The following is a 22,702-nucleotide window of genomic DNA, read 5'->3' as shown; positions in this document are numbered from 1 at the left end:
ACATCTGCGCCAAGTATAGCTTGATGCTATGGCTAAAGAAATATGAAAGCTAATTGTAACTTCGATAAAAAATGTACACCACGCAGCTTGTGATATATGTGGAAGAGGACACCTTACTCATGAGTGTCATACCTCAACTAAGGAAGTGAATGATGTAGGAAACTAAAATTTTAATGCAATGGGTCATAGGCACCCCGGTTTTTCATGGAGTTCACCTCGGGGTACTGCAAATGCATGGCAAAAAAACAACCCCATATTCCAGGAACAAGGAGCTCCAGGTTTTCAAAATCAGCAGAGGCATCAGTATCAATATCCACAGTCGATTCAACCTAGCATGGAGGATCTTATGAAGGCCTTCATTATTAAGACGGATGAGAGGCTTGATGCCCATGATACAACTTTAAAAGAATTGGGTACATTTTTTCGAAGCCTGGAAAGACAGGTTGGGCACTTAGCTACCCTAATGTTTGAGAGATCCCCAGGAACACTCCCGACTTATACAGAAAGAAATCCCAAAGAAACAGTAAATGCTGTAACTTTAAGAAGTGGGCAAGAGTTGAAAAATCTCACCCCAATCCAAAAAGATATGAGACATGAAAAAGAAAGCGGGGAGAAGTTGAAGAATGGTGTCGAAAAGAAGAAAGAAGGAAAATCGAGAAGGGAGGAACCTGAGGCAAGCAATCATATGCATGCGTTGCCTTTTCCCCAAAAGCTAAGTAGAGAAAAGCTGGACAAGCAGTTCGAGAAATTTCTAGATGTGTTGAAACAGGTTCATGTAAACCTACCATTCACAGAAGTGCTCTCATAAATGCCGGCTTATGCCATGTTCTTGAAGGAGATCCTGACAAAGAAGAGGAAAATAGAAGAGACCTCAGTGGTCAAGATCACAGAGCATTGCAATGCAATATTACAAAACAAACTACTACAAAAGTGTGGAGATCCAGGGAGTTTTACCATACCTTGCTCCTTAGGCACTACTAATTTTGATAAGTCTCTATATGATCCTGGTGCCTCAATTAATCTAATGCCTCTATATTCTTGAAGGAAACTGGAGAAGGAGATTGGAGAGATAAGGTTTGCACCAATATCTTTGCAGCTGGCAAACCAAACAATTCTATTACCCGAGGAAATAGTTAAAAATGTCTTAGTTTGGGTAGATAAGTTTGTATTTCCTGTAGATTTTATAGTGGTAAAGATGGAGGAGAACAAGGAGGTCCCCCTCATCCTAGGAAGACCATTCCTAGCAATGGGTAGAGCAATATTAGATTCACATGAGAGAAAACTCATGCTTAGAGTGGGCGAGGAGACTGTGACTTTTGAGATGGATGTAGAAACGGGGGGTAAAAAGGGAGAAGCTAGCTGCTAGTGTTGTGTGGAAAGTGAAGGGCGAGAAAGAGAAGGTTGCAGTGAGTGAGAAATATAAGTGTGGGGTGTACCCCAAGAAGGCTGAGAAGAAGATATATGCATGGATGAGTGCACTAGTTCGGGCGCGAGGGGTGGAGCCCAACTTTGACTCAAACCCCGACTAGATGTTCAGGGAAGTTTTTCTAACCTCTTGATATTTATTTGTGTGTCATGGGGACATGACACAATTTAAATTGTGGGGTGGGGATGTATATATGTATAGAATGTATAAATGTCTATGTGTGTTTTTGTAATTCATATGATTGAAAATTTTAAAAAAAAATTATTTTCCCCGACGATGGATGTCATTCGACAGGTTTCTTAAGGGATTAATTTGAAAGAAAAAGACAAAAGATTTTTTTTAGGTAGCATCTGAATTCCCCCTTGGTTTTTCTTTGTGTCGCGGTTCTTTTCCAAGGGTTTTGTTTGAATCGGGTGTAGTTAGTTTTTATTTTTTTGGAGTAGGAAATCTTGTGTTGTGATTTAAAATAAAAGCAATATCTCTTAACTGTATTATGTCTTGAGAATAGTAAGTGTTTTAGTTATGACGCTTAGGCTCAGTTTTTGACTCTTGTATAAGTACCTTAAATTGTATGATGTTAACTTTGCTTAATTGCTTTGACTAGAGTATTGCGATGAGTCCGGTCCTGAGTGAGTTATGTCTCACGTGTGAGTGAGATTTTATGCATTTTGTGCATTGTATTTGATGTCTATAACTTGCCCCGTGTGTATGCAAAGCGAAATAATAGTTTTATTCAGTCTTGGAAGTGATATAGCCATTTCTTTGTTGAGCCAGTTATATGTTGTACCCACCTAATTGTTATGTATATTAGTTAACCCCTTGAGCCTATAATCATGTTTCCTTGACAACCACATTACAAGTCTTACTCATTTTACCTTTCGCAAGAACTTGAAATTGTTACGAACTTTGTAAAAGTTAAAGTGTGGGGTGTTGGGTATCTTTTGAGTGGAACTAATAAAATAAGGAGAAAGGTGCATTGTTTTTTTAAAAAAATAATAATAAGAGCCACTTGAATTGAAAAATATATAGTTGCATTGTTGTGCAAATATTCATTAATAATGGTAACTTTTGATGTGGGCGGCGCGGCATGCGGCATGGTAGCCCAAAAATGTTAGAGTGACTCCCCAATTCCGCTAAAAAGGGTAATTTCGTCTGAGGATTATTGGGGGCGGCTTAAATACACCAAAACACCATTTTAGATGGACTTTTGACAGATTTTTGACCTAAGGAGGCCAAGGAGGCTATGGAGGAGTTGGAAGAACACAAACACAAGGATTTCATCATTCCTTCCTCACTCGAGATCCGGGTTTGGATTGAATCTATGTTTTCCTATACCTTAATTACAATTGTGAAGAACTTCTCCATGTCTATGGAGTAGATCCTTTTGGGTTTTGATGGATTTGGTGTATTGATGATTGTTTGTGGATTATAACTCTATTTTTATGTATTTGAATAGTTTTTGGAAGATTTAATTGTTGCATCTATATTCACTTGTTCTTGTAATCAAAAGAGGCATAACTTGTGATATCTTTGCATTATATTATTAGTTGAGTTCATAGATTCTTCTAAGTAATCGAAAGAGGCTGATTGAATCATTGATTAAATCTAGTTAGGATAATAATCCAAAGAGGTTTTCCTAAAGACTGATCCACTACGCATTCTTGCATATCTTCACAGTGCTTAAATTGGTTCATCTCGTGAGGTTAAGACTTAATCGAGAGAGGAGTTTTTGCTGAACGTTTTACTAATAATAGAGTGAATTTGAGAGACTCACTTGAAAGTTGGAAATGAATTACCTAGAGTTAGATCTCGAATAATTATCTTGCACTTATTCTGTCAAAACCCTATCCTCTTCTACTGATAACCTTAATTGCTTATTCCTTGTTTTGATAGTCACTAGTCAATAGCTGTAGATTTTAGATTCTTAGTTAAATTTTATTATTAATCATATAAATTCTCAATTGTTGATCCTCCTGGATAGCAATCAAGCTAGAAACTACGAGAATACTATTTAAATCCAATCCATGCGGACACGATATTATACTATACTATCTTTGACTAGCGAGCACAATTTAAGTGTGTGTTTTGTGCTCGTCAAATTTTGGCGACGTTGCAAGGTATTGGTAATCAATAGTGTTTGAAATAGTTTGTAGTGCTAATTCAGGAATTTGTTTTTTTTTTTTACTTTTATTTTGTTCTTCACGGGTTCTCCTTCGTGTACAGACAATAGGTTAAGTCTGTAGTGTATGACACGATCTTCTTGTAAAGAAGTAATAGCCTATAACACGGAATTGGAAAAACACCTGCGGCAACTGAGGAAGGAGAAAGAGTTTGCCGTAAGGTTCTTGGGGTAACCTTCAACCCAAGAACGCATGGATAATAACGATGACAATGAGGTAGAGGCAGCTACAAGGATAGCTGCTGAGGCAGCCCATAGAGCTGTTGAGGAAACTGTTGAAGACAATAGGGGTCAAAGATTCAATCTAAATCGACCCTTGATTGAAGACCAGTTCGAGAATACGCTACCAAGGCCTGGTAGAGCATTGGGTGACTATGCCAGACCAGTCTACAATCAAGGATTGTCAAGTGTTAGACCACATCCAATTGCAGCCAATAATTTCAAATTGAAGCAAGGTTTATTTCAAACCATTCAAAATAACTGAATTTTCAGAGGAAAGATGAACAAAGATCCAAACACGCATCTGATGGACTTCGAGAAGATTACGAACACCTTTCAATACAATGGGGTATCACAAGATGCAGTCTATTTAAGGGCATTTCTCTTTTCACTTAAAGATAATACGAAGCAGTGGCTTCGAAGCTTGCGAAATGGATCAATTAGAACATGGGAGGAAATAATCAGAAAATTTCTTGATAAATATCTCTTATCAGCTAATACATGCAAGTTTAGAAGAGAAATTCATAACTTCTGCTAGAAAGAGAATGAAACTGTTTTTGAAGCATGGGAGAGGTTTTAGGAGATAGTTAGAAGGTGTCAACATAGCAGAATTGAACTTTGGATGCAACTCCATGATTTTTGGTATGGATTGACACCAACCTCGCGTAGAAAATTGAGCAATGCAGTTGGAGGCCCGTTTGTGAAAAAGACTCCAGAGGAGATAGTTACAATTCTTGATGAGTTATCTGAAGATGCTAATTAGTGGCCCTCTGATAGTGTGGAAAGAAGAAAATCAACTGGTGTTCACTAAGTTGATGCTACTACATTTGCGCAAATACAGCTTGATGCTATGGCTAAAGAAATACGAAAGCTAACTATAGCCTCGATGCAAAATGTACACCCGCAGCTTGTCATATATGTGAAAGAGGACAGCCTACTCATGAGTGTCAAGCGTCAACTGAGGAAGTGAATGCTGTAGGAAACTATAATTTTAATGCAATGGGTCAGAGTCACCCCGATTTTTCATGGAGTTCACCTGGGGGTACTGCAAATGCATGGCAAAAAAATAACCCCATATTCCAGGAACAAGGAGCTCCAGGTTTTCAAAATCAGCAGAGGCATCAGTATCAATATCCACAGTCGATTCAACCCAGCATGGAGGATCTTATGAAGGCCTTCATTATTAAGACGGATGAGAGGCTTGATGCCCATGATACAACTTTAAAAGAATTGGGTACATTTTTTCGAAGCCTGGAAAGACAGGTTGGGCACTTAGCTACCCTAATGTTTGAGAGATCCCCAGGAACACTCCCGACTTATACAGAAAGAAATCCCAAAGAAACAGTAAATGCTGTAACTTTAAGAAGTGGGCAAGAGTTGAAAAATCTCACCCCAATCCAAAAATATATGAGACATGAAAAAGAAAGCGGGGAGAAGTTGAAGAATGGTGTCGAAAAGAAGAAAGAAGGAAAATCGAGAAGGGAGGAACCTGAGGCAAGCAATCATATGCATGTGTTGCCTTTTCCCCAAAAGCTAAGTAGAGAAAAGCTGGACAAGCAGTTCGAGAAATTTCTAGATGTGTTGAAACAGGTTCATGTAAACCTACCATTCACAGAAGTGCTCTCATAAATTCTGGCTTATGCCAAGTTCTTGAAGGAGATCCTGACAAAGAAGAGGAAAATAGAAGAGACCTCAGTGGTCAAGATCACAGAGCATTGCAATGCAATATTACAAAACAAACTACTACAAAAGTGTGGAGATCCAGGGAGTTTTACCATACCTTGCTCCTTAGGCACTACTAATTTTGATAAGTCTCTATATGATCCTGGTGCCTCAATTAATCTAATGCCTCTATATTCTTGCAGGAAACTGGAGAAGGAGATTGGAGAGATAATGTCTGCACTAATATCTTTGCAGTTGGCAGACCAAACAACTCTAATACCCAAAAGGATAGTTGAAGATGTCTTAGTTCGGGTAGATAAGTTTGTATTTCCTGTAGATTTTATAGTGGTAAAGGTGGAGGAGAACAAGGAGGTCCCCCTCATCCTAGGAAGACCATTCCTAGCAACGAGTAGAGCAATATTAGATATACATGAGAGAAAACTCATGCGTAGAGTGGGCGAGGAGACTGTGACTTTTGAGATGGATGTAGAAACGGGGGTAAAAAGGGAGAAGCTAGCCGCTAGTGTTGTGTGGAAAGTAAAGGGTGAGAAAGAGAAGGCTGCAGTGAATGAGAAAGATAAGTGTGGGGTGTACCCCAAGAAGGCTGAGAAGAAGCTATCTTCATGGATGAGTGCACTAGTTCGGGCGCGAGGGATGGAGCCCAACTTCGACTTAAACCCCGACTAGATGTTCAGGGAAGTTTTTCTTACCTCTTGATTTTTATTTGTTTATCATAGGGACATGACAAAATTTAAAGTGTGGGGTGGGGATGTATATATGTATAGAATGTATAAATGTCTTTGTGTGTTTTTGTAATTCATTTGATTGAAAATTTTAAAATATTTTATTTTCCCCGACGATGGATGTCATTCGATAGGTTTCTTGAGGGATTAAGTCGAACGAAAAAACACAAAAGATTTTTTTTTTAGGTAGTGTCTGAATTCCCCCATGGTTTTTCTTTGTACCACGGTTTTTTTTCAAGGGTTTTGTTTGAACCAAGTGTAATTAGTTTTTATTTTTATTGGATTAGGAAATCTTGTGCTATGATTTAAAATGAAAGGAATATCTCTTAATTGTATTATGTCTTGAGAATAGTAAGTGCTTTAGTTGTGACGCTTAGGCTCAGTTTTTGACTCTTTTATAAGTACCTTAAATTATATGATCTTAACTTTGCTTAATTGCTTTGACTAGAGTGTGGCGATGAGTCCTATCCTGAGTGAGTTATGTGCCATATGTGAGTGAGATTTTATGCATTTTATACATTGCATTTGATGTCTATAACTTGCCCCGTGTATTTACAAAGCAAAATTGTAGTTTCATTTAGTCTTGAAAGTGATATAGGCATTTCTTTGTTGATCCGGTTATGTGTTGTACCCACCTAATTGTTATGTATCTTAGTTAACCTCTTTGAGCCTGTAATCATGTTTCCTTGGCAACCATATTACAAGCCTTACTCATTTTACCTCTCGCGAGCACTTGAAATTGTTATGAACTTTGTAAAAATTAAAGTGTGGGGTGTTAGTTGGATTTTGAGTGAAACTAATGAAATAAGGAGAAAGGTGCATTATTTTTAAAAAAACAAAATAAGATCCACTTGAATTAGAAAAAAATATAGTTGCATATTTGTGCAAATATTCATTGATAGTGGTAACCTTTGGTATATTTGTGCTTAAAGTTGGGGGTTGACATATATGGATGTGAAGGTGGAGTTTTGGATTGACATAAGTGTGAGGTTTTGGATGTTCAATTGTATATATTATAGTGCTTAGGGAGGTGTAGTCACTATATCCAAATGTATCCTTCCCGTCCCGCAGCCTATATTACAACCAAATGAAGTCCTACTTGATCCTTAACTGAATGAGCTCACTTAGTAGAGTAATACATTATGGGCAAGCTTATGGTACGTCTTTTGTAGCACATGAATATTACTTCTAAGAGTGAGTAAATTCTTTCTATCTTGAGTTTCTAATTGTTCTTAAACTTTAGTATTTTTGGAACTACTCTCTATTGTTGTGTGAGGGCACTTAATTCACGAAGGAAAGGTAATGTCGTTGATGTATGTGTTAGAGTAAGTGATCGGATTGTGAAAAATGTGTGGTGCTTTTGAGTCAAATCTTGAGGAGAGGATGTTACGGTCTTGTACTTAATCTGCTTTATTACTCTTGGCGTGATGAGTTAGGAGAGTTGTTTAAAAAGGTGTCTATGTGAAGTGTAGTTTGATTGCTCGAGGACGAGCAATGGTTTAAGTATGGGGTGTTGATGGTAGTCTAGAAACATGTATTTTAGTCGCTTATTGCACTCTAATTCACTGCACTTTACTTATGTTGATCTTTATTTAGTAGTGTTTTACACTTATTATGTGATTTATGTCGTGTAGGAGTGATTCCGAGTTATTTAGATATTGCGGAGCAAATTCGAGCTATTTGGAGCTTTGAAGTCTGAGTAGAAGCCTAAGGGATTAAACCGGGATCGCGTTCGGGGGTCGAGGACCAAGTCTGGATGTCAAAAATTGGAAAAATGAACTACTCTAAGAAAAATGCACAGTCGCGCCGCATGGGGCGCCGCATGGTGCGGCGCGGCAGTACAAAATATGCCCAGAACTCATTTTGCAAATCGTTCTGGAATTGTCCACAAGCGCGCCGCATGGGGCGGCGCGGCATGCGGCATGCGGCATGGTAGCCCAAAAATGTTAGAGTGACTCCCCAATTCCGCTAAAAAGGGTAATTTCGTCTGAGGATTATTAGGGGCGGCTTAAATACACCAAAACGCCATTTTAGATGGACTTTTGATAGATTTTTGACCTAAGAAGGTCAAGGAGGCTAATGAGGAGTTGGAAGAACACAAGCACAAGGATTTCATCATTCCTTCCTCACTCAAGATCCGGGTTTGGATTGAATCTATGTTTTTCGATACCTTAATTACAATTGTAAAGAACTTCTCCATGTCTATGGAGTAGATCCTTTTGGGTTTTGATGGATTTGGTATATTGATGATTGTTTGTGGATTATAACTCTATTTTTATGTATTTGAATTATTTTTGGAAGATTTAATTGTTGCATCTATATTCACTTGTTCTTGTAATCGAAAGAGGCATAACTTGTGATATCTTTGCATTATATTGTTGGTTGAGTTCATAGATTCATCTAAGTAATCGAAAGAGGCTGGTTGAATCATTGATTAAATCTAGCTAGGATAATAATCGAAAGAGGTTTTCCTAAAGACTGATCCACTACGCATTCTTGCATATCTTCACAGTGCTTAAATTGGTTCATCTCGTGAGGTTAAGACTTAATCGAGAGAGGAGTTTTTGCTGAACGTTTTACTAATAATAGAGTGAATTCGAGAGACTCACTTGAAAGTTGGAAATGAATTACCTAGAGTTAGATCTCGAACAATTATCTTGCACTTATTCTGTCAAAACTCTATCATCTTCCACTGATAACCTTAATTGCTTATTCCTTGTTTCGATAGTCACTAATCAATAGCTGTAGATTTTAGATTCTTAGTTAAATTTTATTATTAATCATATAAATCTCAATTGTTGATCCTCCTGGATAGCAATCAAGCTAGAAACTACGAGAATACTATTTAAATCTAATCCTTGTGGACACGATATTATACTATACTATCTTTGACTAGCGAGCACAATTTAAGTGTGTGTTTTGCGCTCGTCAGTGAAGCCATATTATTAGCTTGTAATTTATAAAGTAGAACTCTTTATGAGTTGTGAAAAATTTATCTCCTTAACCTGGATTTTTCGAAAATGTGTGGGACCGTGGTGTCCAGAGTTATATAGCCTGATCCTAAGAAGGAAAAATGTGAGAAAATTTGTTTATTAATTTTATAATAAGGCCTTACAAAATTGAGATTTTTTGTGAAAAATATTTATATTGGAAGATCAGAAATATGTTGTATTTCTAGGTTTGAAAAGTTATGTTGCTTCGGGTCTCTTAGTCATTTGGGTGAAGAAATTATTGAATTATGCTCGTTTCTTACTGATTTGAAATATTTATGTACATGTTAAAGTTGCTTCTATATTTAAACATTGTTTGGTACTTGATTGTGAAAGATACAAAAAAAAAAATCTTATGTGTTGAAAGATATTTCAAAAGGCACTTGTACAGAAGTCAAGTCTTATTTCATTTGAGATGATTTTATGCCTTATTTGAAAAATACTATCAGTTAGTATTTTGTATGTGAATTTTTCACTGTATTAGAAAGATACAGTGATGCTATTGAATCTATGATTCATATGAGAAAAGCTCAATAGTGATTGTGTGATCAACTTTTGGTGGGTGTTGTGGTATTAAAATTGCCTGAAAGTGAGGTTGATTAAGCAACCTCTTGGTGAGTTAAATCGACAATAATTATATCGATGAATTGTGATTGCCAATGCATAATAACTATTGTAAGAAAATAAATCTTTCAATGGGAAGAGTAGACATATTTTTTTAAAGATACAATGTCATAAAGCAATTGCTTAAAGATGAGAATTTTTTATACATATTATGTGTAATCAAAAGAGAATTTGGCTAATCCTTTGACTTATAAGTGAAACATCGAGAGGTTGAGACTTTTTTCATTTTGAGATGTGTCGACAATGATGGTAACCCAACCTATGTGATTGGAGATCCCATGAAGTAGGTTCATATGGGTAATAACAAGTCAGCAGTTGATCAAATATGTACTATCAAATTATGTATCTTCCTATGATGTGTGTGTATATAGTGCAAGACTACAAGGAATGTGAGACTGAGTTATTAAACTCTTAATCCAATAATCCATAACCTTTTTATAGGTGGTGTATTGGGTGCAAAATACATTGTATGGATGGACCTATATGAGTGTGGAGTAGGGTCGCTCCTATAAAACTTGTGGCGAAATTTTTAAAGTACTCATGAAAATCAGGTGCGCGCATGGACTATTAGCACAAAACCGCGACAAACAACAAAGTGTGTAGGATATAATGTGATAGATAAGACACTAAGCTTACAAAAGAATTATTGGTTCATAGAAGTTTTAAACTTCACCAATTGTTCTGTAAGTTTATTCTTATTTTATCTAGGTCTCGTTCATAGTCCAAGAGACACCAGATTCGACGCATTATGCTCATTTGTGAAAACCCAGCAAAAGTTTTTTTTATTTTACTATATTTCTTAATATTCTTTTTGAGTTATGTGGGGATTATTAGAAAAACTAATTGGATAACTCAAAAAGAAATATTCAAATTATTGTCTAGGTTCATTCTTGTTATATTATATTAATGGATCTTTATTATACTATCAATTTGAATATATTTAATGTGTATAATAGTAAATTTGAATAACTTTGAATATAATATATTTACTAACCTTGAATGGCTATCAAAATCAGTTTGATCAATGATTATAATGAATTTGCTGTTTGAAACGTTTTTTAATTGCTTTTAATGTTATGTAACGTTTTTGGCATTACTAACGAAAATGTTTTCTTAACAACCAGATGTCCACTTTTGGACTATGTATAAATATATCTTCTTGTGTTCATTTGGTGGTGAGTGAAAAAGATGAAAAAAGTCCTTTTTCTTTTGAGCGGTTTTCTTTTATTTAATAAGTGTTTCTGCTCCTAGTATACTAGAAGAGCTTATTTAATCATGGGGATACGTCTAATTTTATTCATCACGATGTGGGCAAAATATCCTTAAGGACAATGTCCTTGACACACCTCAAGCTAATTTTATACTCCATAAATCCTATGTTTCAACACAATTAACCCAATTAACCGCCTACTCAATAGCTCAAATAAAAAATAGAAATGATAATAACTTTATAAGGTTTTAATCAGGGTCAATTTGCACTAATGTATTGGCTCATGTTTTGACTTTATATTGGTATTTCTCCCTATTAATTAATTTATGTTGTTTGCACCAGTTTGTTTTAAATAGCTCATTAGGTGTGAAAGAAAAAACACTTAAAATGCCTATTGATATAGGTGAGTATCTAGATTATGTAATTAAGAATTGTCTTCTACTTTTAAATTTTACATCATAAGCAAACACCCTTTTCTCTTTTTCTTTTAATTTTTTGTTTTGTTTTGGGGGGTGGGGGTGGGGGCAAGGGTGTCAAGAAATATATGTTTCTATTGTAAAATCAAGACAGAAAAGGACTAGAAGAGTATTCGCAAGCACAAACACTCCAATCGAATTATTTTGGGGCAAGCAAATCTGGAGTAATGCCAATATAATGTTGATGTTTGAAGAAAGATACAAATAATGAAATCAAAAGAAATAAATAACATACTGAAAATATTTAAAATGTGCTTGACATATTCTACATCTTAATTGAAAACAATCTTTTCTTTTTTTTTTGGTCTCTCCGGCTCAATAATTCCACAAAAGGGCAAAAAACTTAATTAAAAAGCGACTGAAAACTATGTATACGATGTATTTTAAATCCGACGGACTTTATTTAAGGAGTGGGGTCACAATAACAACAACATACCCAGTGTAAACTACAATATTGAATAAACACGATTAGGTTGGAGATTAATTAAACACCTTTGTAGTGAATCTATATCTTGTGACACTACATTTTAATCATTCTTGAAAAATATAGCAAAAATAATACAAAGTAGACAGAATTATTTGAATTCATACTTTAGAGATTCTTACAAGTTCAGATCATAATAATGATCATATGCTCCATGGTCAAGGAAAAACTATATATTATTCTTCTTACTTTCTTCCATTTCGATTAGGTATTAATGATCACAGTGATTTTAACTCTTTGAATTTGCAACTAACCTTTTTGCAGTAAATATCTTGAAAAAACGATAAATCTTTCCACATGATACACGAGTTTGGAGAATGTCATTAATTGTATATAGTGAAATACAGTACAAAAAACTAGAATTAGCTACGAACTTCGTCACTAATCTGTCGCTAAATCGCTCGTATCTAATAGAATTTCTTGTTAATATGTTGCTAATCTGTCGCTAAATAAGATTAGCGACAGATTTTTTTATTTAGCTAGATAATTTTTCCGTCACTAATTCTTGTCTTTTAGCAGTGATAACATTTCAATATATAGTAGGAGTAGTAGATATCAAAATCACTGAGGCAGCTTTTTGTTCCACCATTATGACATGTTGACCTAATTCTTCATGTAAATATTTGTCCAAAATCCTAATCATGCGTTCTGTGTTTGTGCCTTTGACTTTTCATTGCATTACTTAACTTTTATTTTTTGAAGATGAATTTAACTATGATGGTGTTGTCTTATTAATTATTGGTCTTATTATGAGTCACTATTTAGACTAATCACCAATCGAACTTTGGAACTAGTCTTGTACCATCTATTTATGTAAACTATTCATTTCTTACCTTAGCTTCATGAAACAAACTTGCACTAATGGTCGTTAAAAAATAGAGACAAGTTTCTTTTAAACGATTTGGGGAATTGGTTTTTGAGGGGGGCTTTTTTCACTTTCCCGATTAAAATGAAAAAAAAAATCAGAAATAACCAAATTTGCAACTAGTATTAAAAAATAGACACAATTTTAATAATAATCGAAATTAAATCACTTTTTTATATAAAAATAAAATCTGAACAAAAACACCCCTCCTGCAAGTTTGCAAGTTTATCCGCATGAGATCCATAATCCAACATATTATGCTGAAATTTTCCGTGTGTTAGAGTTCCTCGCGAAAGTAATCGTACAGAATCAAATAATTAGGATGCTCGTTACAAGGGCAAGGTTACCAGGGATGCAAAAAATTAATCTATTTTCTTTCATAGTTCTGGGAGGGGAAAATACTGAGCATACATTACAATTTCCTTTCAAGAGTTCATTAATCTTATTCAATCAAGATTTAGTGATTTACTGCTTAAATCACGGCTATGTAAGTCATAAAGGAGGCCATCATCCAAAAGAAAGATGGTATTTCAAATTTTAGTTTATTGGCACAGCACAATACAACAGCTATAAATATATGTAATTCTTCCTTCACAGTCGAGCAGTACGCAGTTGCTGCTTGAGTAGTGGCCTAATATATTCATGGAAGCCGTCAGCTATATCTGATTGGTTGAGAGGATCCTTCCATGCAGCCTCATACAGTTTCGGATACACGTTTCCATCATAACGTCCAAGAATTGAATCAAGGAAGTGATCGGTATAGTTAAATGCATCAACCAGCGATATAGCATTTGGACGAAGCTGATATTAAACAGGAATGGATCAGTAAAAGCAGATTCAACCCGCCAAGCACAAAAATGACAGAAAACAAGTTTAACAAGACGAACCTGGGAATATAAGGCTCTGAGCTGGTCATTAGCAAGTGACGCCTGCTTTGAGGTGATATAGCCAGTTCCGAGAAAATCTCCTTGATGTTTGTGAAGGAGGAAGAGGTAATAGATACCGCAAAGCACCTCCAGCTGTTGCTTAACCCCTTCCCCAGGAATGTCTTGTTGCAACTTCTCAATAAACCTTATGAGATGAGAGACATATTAATTAACAAAGTTCTATACTCTACGATGTTCTCAACCAAATCCTGGTAAATTCCATTATCAAGAAGCTTAAATTCATGCTTTACAACACGAAGATCCTGATCAACTTAGGAAACTATTATACCATTTTCAGCAAGAAAAAATACTTTGCTAAAAAGCAGACTGGTTATCCAAATCAACACAGCTGAAGAAGAGAATGCAGTAAAGAAGCTTACTTGGAGACAACAATTAATTGACAATGAGCAACTGCTGCTTCAGCTAAATCAGCTGCAAGTTCTGCAAAGCCTAAAAAAGGAGGACAAAGCAAGAAAAATATAAATTGAATTTTGATCGCGAGAAAAATAAACACACTTATCAAACGTTAAATAAACTTCATGCAGAAACTTTAAGCTGGTTGATAGTCAAACATTATAGAATTGAATAAGAAAGATGCAACGGCTTAAAAGTGAGGACCTTCTTCTGGATTATCAAACTTGCTAAGATTCTGAGCACAAGCAACAGACATTCTGGCAGCCCTTGCTTCAAATGCTTCAACTACCGCACTAGGTTTCAGCCAGTCCTTGGCTGCAGGAGACGGAAAACAACCACAATCAGCAATCTACTTTGTGTACGTAAAAAACATAGGAGGCTAATTGAAAGGCGAAACAACAGGCATTCTTACATGGTTGAAGTTATGAAAGTAAAAGCGAGGAACATAAGAGTACACCTACTAATATCACAAGCGCATCCTTTTCTAAGGCAACCGATACTGGAATAAGTACTTTCAGAACGAACTGTAACTATAACAATGAAGGATCAGCTGCAAGAATTTTACCTTGTTTCACATCAGAACGGCATTGCATCAAGTGTTCAATTCTTCCCATATAAGCTATAGTACCCACTGGCTTCTTTCCGGAGCCCAGCTGTGAAACGGTTTTCATAAGAAACCTCGCAACCTACATGAAACACAGCATGGTTCATACTGGAATACTAGATCAAAAATATCATACTATTATATCAGAATCAGAAGACTCTGTAATAAGACTTCATAAAACAGTTAAGTATATGTTGTACTTCACTTGCTCATTTAAGCTCGACATTTAAGTTACCAAATGTTTGATTTTTCCTTTGGGGTTGAGGGGAAGGAGAGGGGGGTGGTTCACAACAAACGAAAGAACAAACAAGCCACAGCCATCCTATTCATAAAGTACGATTCAGGAATGTACACACAGCCATGACAAGTGGATCACAGCGATACAATGTTTGAGAACATTGTCTTGAGTTTCCCAAAAATATTGAGCAGTAAAACTATTTTTCGAACATCTTTTGAGCCTGCTAGTTTTTGTATACAAAACAAGCTTTACTCAACAATTTTCACCTCTGGCACTTCTACCAACCTTTTGGCACTTTGCAACTAAACTTGTACTTTCACAATCAAGTGCTCACAAGCAAATATTTTAATAAAAAAGTGTCATGTGAAATCTCATGAGACTTGCTTTTGGGAGAGCAATAGGGAATAACACGCCAACAGAATCCCCTTATTGATGCAACAACAAATTTTAGCCCACGGAATTCATCCATTAATTTTAGGAAAATTTACTTTTTTTAACAAGGAATTTTAGAAAAATTAACATTCTATCATCAACTCATTCTTATCTACTTCCTCTATTCCAAAAAGTTATCTTAGTCTCCTCTCAGTTACCAAATAATCTTTGTTTTTCATGAAGTAACAAAATGTACCTTGGTTCAGAGTCTGGACACTTTCGAGTTCCAATCATTGATAAACTAAATTATAGAATGTCTATAACTTCTAAAAGACCTTGATAAAGAGGGAGGTATGGAGGTTCGAGAAAACTCTTTAAGTAAGAATTCACATTTTCCAGAAATTTCTCAATACTTCTCATTTGATGGTTTCTCATTTGATGGTTCTCTTATTTTAACAACAAAAGATTAACTCAAAAGTGTTAAACCCAGACCAATATGTTTAGCTGCTAGAAATTTCTTTTTTTTTTAAAAGACAATGACAAACTGAAGCATAGAAAATTTATATAAAAAACGAATTACTATGCTCAATAACTAAATATTTTTGAGAGGCTTAAATTACCACCACTGGACAAGTTGAGAAAGGATCTCTAAGTCCACACAAACCCTTTAAAGAAGAACTTAGAACTTGCATGTCAACCTTTAACAAACAATTAGTTTACCTGTAGTAGTAGCACGGTGTTATCTCCTTCGTATGTACAGGCAGGGACATAAACGGCAAATAACTCTGGGAGTCCACTGCTACATAGATATCCATGACCTCCACATAACTTTCGGCATTCTTCAATTCCATCCTGGAATAAAATTGCAATGAAGCAAGAAGCATGTTATGTTGAATGGCATGACAATGGATTCAAGTAAACAATTAGAGAAAAGTTCTTTTCTTTACTTTTTTTCTTAAATAAGCAACAGTTTTTCTTGAATATGAAGAAAAGATCAGGTCCAAAAAAAAAAATCCCGAGGTACATTCAAGAGAACGTTAACTGTTTATTAAGCCAGTCCAATCCAATTGAAGAAGACCCGCTTGCTAGTCTCTTATCCCAATAAAAATGAGGATTGTTTAGGAGACTACATTATAGCGGACAGCTCAATCATCACAGCATCTTAATCAGCCAAATATTAGATTTCAATGCCCACAAGTAAGAACGAAAACTGTATGACAGGCAAAACTTAAAGATGCGTTCAGCCATATATTTTTTTCTGAATATGTTCTCTGCACATGTATATTATAAAATTTCACTCTCAACAGAAACTAACATCTCCTTTATACATAATTCATGTAAAAGACTTGGAAATATGACCCAAAAGCCCCAGACAAGGATGACAGCGTCAATCAAAGATTGTAAAGCGCAAGGTAGGTGGACAATCAAAGTTGTTGTCACTACTTACAGCAGTGGCAGTGGTTGTCAAAGATTTCAATCCCGCCGTACATGCGTGCGCTTCAGGCAATGTTGAGAAATCATTTGCTTGCAGTCTTTGGGTCACATCAGTGTACAACCATTTCAGCCACTCCCCAACAAATCTGAAGGCATATGCAGAAGCCAACAAGGGAAAGAGCCTGTTTTGCTGAGTTTTATAGTCAATCACCTGCATAAAAGCATGCAGTTAGAGCATTAGTTACAACTCTCAAGCTGATAAACGATGACTATGTGCAGTCACCCGACAATATTACTCGACTGGGAAAAACATAAATATATGAACACTTGTGCCAAGTATGACGATACACGTAGCAGAAAGATTTTGTAGTATCTCAGACTCAGCTAGCATAAATATTCTTTTTCTGAGTCACGAGGTTTAATGAAGATAAATTATTATCTTTTTTTGATAAAGTTAATGAACATAAATTATTTAAAGCCATAAGATTCCTAGTACGCAAATTTTGTCGTCAAAAATGTTGGAGTACAGCAATTGGCTCTGCTGGGAGATGTTTTGGCATAAATATCACTTGTTTAATGATTTAAGTCAACCCAAAGATGCGCATACTTTTAATTGTTGATCATCACATAAAAAGTTGCCAGAAAAATTTTATGCTCGCTTTCCAAATCACAGTTCTCTTCGAATTGCTACCGCATAGGATCTCGTTGATATCTACCACAGAACAACATTATCAGACTCCCCCCTTCCCTTGCCAGTTAAATTTTTTGAAGATACCACCGAGGTAATTGAGCATGGTAAATCTCTTTTGGGCAGGCATTTAATCCAACATAGGTTGGGTTATTGAGGATTTTTGCAAGGGATTAATGGCTAATTCTACAGGTATAATGAAAAGAGAAAAGTGCAAGTCCTTCCACCCACCCCCTTTATAAACTAACATGCAGACATCAAAACTCACTCTCCACTCAAATAATATGAGACTAGAGATTGCCCTTAATACAGATGTTGGATTTGTGCTTGCCGACATTAGTGGCACTGGTATGGGAAGTTGTTTGGTATGGATTTCACTTTTGAATAAGCAAATGCATTTCATGAAACACAAAGAACATTTTAAAATCAAAATTAACAAAAATGTCCACCTCTTTTGCATAATTAATTGCCCCCACCAACATGAGTATGCTATAAAATGGCATGCAATGAGTGAAAGATCAGAACCCAGCCATTACAAATGATCATCTACTTTACTACTGATAGGATTTGCTTCCAAGATTACCTGAATTTCTTGTCCACCATTCTGAGAACCAAATTGTCTACGAACGGCACTGTATCTGGTTGCAATACACACAGCCCGAGACAAAGCATTTGAAGCATCTGATACAATTGTTTGCCGAACATATACCATGGTCCCATAAAGAAGTTGTCGGGGAACATCAGATTGGACATATTTTCCTTCTCTGGTAACTTGTGAAACCCTGAAATTTTAGGTGCAAATATAATAACTACCACGTAATATAGTATGGTAATGAGCCAAAAATTATGATACCAAAATCACTGATACAGAAAAGAGATTTAGTTTTAGGTTCGGCAACAGCAGTTATTATGCTCATGTATTAACGGGATTCAGCCTAGTAATGTTTTTGAACAGTGTAACTATCATTTCACTTAATTAGAGGCCAGAAATTCCAAAGCTTCCTAACAGCTAAAGCTTATTGTTCTTGCTCCTGGTAAACCTTTCCAGACTTGCTACTTGTAAGACTACTTGAACACGAGAAGCTGAAACTTGAATACCGGAAAAAGGTAAAGAACAAACCTCATCAGCATTTGATCTCTTGGAATGCGCACATGATCAAATCTTAATACCCCATTATCCATAGTATTATATGCCCCGTTTCCAAATTTCAATCCAATGTCTCCAACAGTAACACCTGGAAGAGGTTTGTGGTCCTCCAAGCTTCGTAGTTGGACAATAAAACCTAAAATATGAATTAGTCAATAAATGTAAGTGCAACTTTCCTGAAAATTTAAAATGCACTACACCATCTTGTGACATGAGAATCATTGACTTACCATTAATCCCATAGTCTTTACCATTTGTTATAAGACGAGCGTACACAACAGCATGGGTAGAGACTTTACCCAATCCACCAGGCCACCACTATTCCAAATTGTAAAAAGCCAGAGATCAGAGAAATTCACTAATTATTAATGAAATAAGCATATTGTAATAGGTCAGCAAATAATAAAGCTAATACAGCCATTTCAATCTTGGTGGTAGTAGCAAATTAAAAAAAAATTAAAAAATACAGCGATTTCAGAATAGCACATTGAACTGAAACAAGCAAAAGATGTTGTATAGGAGGTATATCTTGCATAAAAGAGTGTCATATACTTTGAGCATCACACTCCTCAAAATGTTAAAAATGGAGAGTTGTTTTGCAAAAACAAAACACGGAAAAGCAAGTAGTGGATAATTCTCACCTTGCTTGACGTCAATGTAGGACTATGAATGACAAATTCATCTGTTTGAGGATCAAATGTGGCAGTGGTCTCAAGGCCTTGCACATTGGACCCATGTCCAAGTTCAGTTTGAGCGTAGCACCCAATTATTTGCATCTTATAGGCCAACGGCAACCACTTTTTCTGCTGTTCATCTGTGCCCTGTCCTTTTATGGCCGGTATAAACATTCCCTAACAGAGAAAAATGGTGGCAGGTGAGCCACAATCCAAGGGCTTAAAGCAATTGAAAATAGAAAGGGGAAAAAATAAGAGCACCAACTTTAACATTAGTGTTTCTTTTCAAAATCGTCAAGCGCATTATGCATGTATATACTCAATATAAGCAGTAGCGTAGCAAGAATTTAACATAGGCAAAAGCAAAAGCCAAACAAGATGTTACCCAATGAAGATCGGTAAAGGCAGGCTCATCTACAAAATGCCTTAACTTAGCTGCTTCTTCTTCTGCAGAAACAAAAATTCAAGGTAATCAGCATGCACTTAATAAGACAGCTCTTCGTTGGCAGAAAACATTTTTTTTTTTTAAATTCTCTCCCAAATTAGGAGGATCTATAGTGTTTCCACACCTCCCCTCCAGCATGACTCGAACCCAGGATCTATCGGTTGTGGGTGGAGGTGCTTTTTGTCGTTGGCAGAAAACATATGATAAGGATTAGAAAGTAAAACAAAGTCATACCAGAAAGACGAAGTTCAATGATCCGTTTCCATGCATATGTCGCCTTTCTTAGCGTGTTCTTAAATAGTTCTTTCCTGGGAAGCATAGTTCTGCCTTCCTTGCTGAAGCCCTATATCCCACAATGACACTCAGTAAAGATTAAGGACATGCAAAATAGTAACAAGGCAGAAGCAAAAAACATAGTCAAACAAGACAATACCCTCCTTCAAAATCTCCCTCCCCAACCCCAAACAAATGACATGCGCCAAACAACATAATCTCCTCCTGTCAAAGTCAAGTCATTCAAAAATTATGCACTAAAAAGTTTTTGATCAATTTTCCAACCAAAACATTCACCGGCTGAATCACATGCACCAGTGGTACGTTAAAATGTATCAAAATGGAAATTTTAAACCAAATCGCATTTGAATGAGCATGAAAAGACAGTTGCTTTGGCTGGTAGAAAAAGGGAAAAAAAATTACTCCTAAAAAAAGTAGCTTTTCAGCATCACAATCCTAGTTTTCAAACACTAACAACAGAATGCATCAGACAGCATATCCGTTCACAAAAAACATGGTAGCATTTCTCACAAACGTTTTACTTACTAACTAAATCATCCTAAAGTTCAAATACATGTTAGCACTTAGCATTTATCCAAACACTAGACCCTACTCCATAGCATTTAACCAAACTAGTCCCTACAAAAAAATTCTAATGTACTTGCTCCATCGGTTTTACATTTTTTGTTTCCTCATAACTTCAGGCAATTCTAACGCCAAACAATGATTCATCCACACCGCTTCAATAAAATTTTAGCCTACTAAATAATGTTTGATCAAAGTTCAATACAGAAAGTGGTCAGTTTATATCAGTTAAATCAAACACATTACTGGCTTCGCAAAACCTATCAAAATCAAATCTTTCTCTCTTAAAACGCAGTGACTGAGCACAAAAAGGTTTTTTTCCCTCATCATTACCATATCCATTCACACATAAAAAAAACATCAAACACCCGAATAAACAAACAAAAAAGAAATACTGTAATCATCAGTTTATCTCAGTTAAATCAAAGACATTACTGGCTTGGTAAAAATTTACCTCACTGGTTGTTTACACCATGTAATTAGAAACATGACATGTGTTTGCACATTCACTTCTATCACTTAACCGTGGTTAATTAATGCATATTTTTACTTCATTAGACCACTTAACCATGATAAATTGAACTGGTTTGGTGTAAACACCCGATGCGGATAAGTATCTACCGGGACTGGCTTCCTAAACCTTATCAAAATCAAATCTTTTTCTCTTAAAACACAGTGAATGAGCACAAAAAGAATTTTCTCTCCAGCATCACCATCTTCATTCACCCAAAAAAAAAAAAAAAAATCAAACACCCATATAAACAACAAACAAATAAACAAAAAAGAAATACTGTAATCATCAGTTATAAAGAAACAAAAACCGTGATTCATATCCACCGACAGCCATATCCAAAAAGGTTATTCAACAAAAAGGGGTCAAACAAAAATTAAAAATTTAGAAGAAAATAAAAAGGAAAAGGGAATTACAGGATCATTAGCAACAAGCTTGGAGATACGATCTGATAATTCAAAATTATGGCGAGAACCAGCCCAAACAATCTTCATCTCATTCACATCAAACTCAGCTTTTTTCCTCTCATCAGCCAAGTAATCAACACCCTCCATCTTTTCCTCTCAGATCAAAACCCAAAAATTATTGCACAGAATGAAAAAAAATCCAATCTTTGGTTGTTTTAGCAAATACCCCAATTCGATTATTGTAAAAAACGAGGAGAAAAAAAAAAGAAGGATAAGGATTGAACACGTTTGAGCTTTCCAAGAAACGATTTGTGTGTGCGCTATTTATAGCAGTAGTAGTTGTAGGAGGCACTCTTACATAATCATATTTTGACTGTACTTTTGTTTACAGTATATATATATATATGCCTTTTTCATATTTTTGAAAAAAAGGTTCGTCAGCTTTGATTTATTCCAGAAAAAAAAAAGGTTTGATTTGTTTGACGACCGTAAATAATAGAGTATTCAATATGTTTTATTAATACTAGTTTAACGTTTATAATTCAAAAAATTTAATATTTACAATAGTGGTTAAGTATTAAAAAATCTTTTTGTGGAGCATTTTAAGTGGAAAAAATATTATTCTCGTATTTATTTAATCTTTGTTGAAATAAAATATGTGTCCCAAAAAAAAAAAATTATCAAATATAATTTTAATTTCTAAATTATTCTTTTTTTAATTTCTAAATTATTCTTTTTTTTTAATTTCGCTTCAAATATTTCTTTTCAAACTTAAATATATTGTCCAAATGTGAGAAAAAATGGTTTACTTGTTTTTTAAATCAATTCTCCTGATTTTTTATTTTTTATTTTTTATTCTATAAAATCTTTAAAGAGGTTTATACTTTAGAAAACAATTAGATGTGCTGCATATTCATTGTTCTGTTACTTATTTTTTGAAAAGAATATAATTCATTGATGGGCATGTTATATTAGAGATTATTAATTTGTTTCTCTTTTGGTTACGAATTAATTGATTTGTTTCCTTTCAATACAAGACAAAGGATAACATTAATCCTAATCAGCATATAACTGAAATAGAATGTTTATTATAGTTTACCCGAGAT

At 35.3% G+C, this 22,702-nt stretch overlaps 1 protein-coding gene and 1 non-coding gene across 2 annotated transcripts; both read right to left on the bottom strand.

Moving 5' to 3' along the window:
• Positions 1-4,329: 4,329 nt before the first annotated feature.
• Positions 4,330-4,436, bottom strand: LOC142177836 (small nucleolar RNA R71). The gene has a single exon (XR_012706383.1). It is a non-coding gene; the product is annotated as a small nucleolar RNA R71 (small nucleolar RNA).
• Positions 4,437-13,231: 8,795 nt separating this feature from the next.
• Positions 13,232-22,016, bottom strand: LOC107793343 (peroxisomal acyl-coenzyme A oxidase 1). Its single transcript, XM_075246136.1, has 14 exons — positions 21,606-22,016; positions 20,055-20,163; positions 19,761-19,822; positions 19,343-19,552; positions 18,932-19,019; positions 18,675-18,837; positions 18,138-18,336; positions 16,880-17,077; positions 16,153-16,284; positions 14,784-14,904; positions 14,423-14,533; positions 14,185-14,254; positions 13,766-13,949; positions 13,232-13,679 (listed from the first exon to the last, which is right to left on the bottom strand). The coding sequence occupies exons 1-14, from the start codon at positions 21,741-21,743 to the stop codon at positions 13,470-13,472; spliced, it is 1,995 nt and encodes a 664-aa protein (XP_075102237.1). The 5' UTR covers positions 21,744-22,016; the 3' UTR covers positions 13,232-13,469.
• Between the last annotated feature and the right edge of the window lie 686 nt (positions 22,017-22,702).

This window comes from Nicotiana tabacum, chromosome 23 (genome assembly GCF_000715075.1).
Source record: "Nicotiana tabacum cultivar K326 chromosome 23, ASM71507v2, whole genome shotgun sequence".
NCBI classification, from domain to species: Eukaryota; Viridiplantae; Streptophyta; class Magnoliopsida; order Solanales; family Solanaceae; genus Nicotiana; species Nicotiana tabacum.
This window is presented reverse-complemented; position numbering and strand designations above follow the sequence as displayed.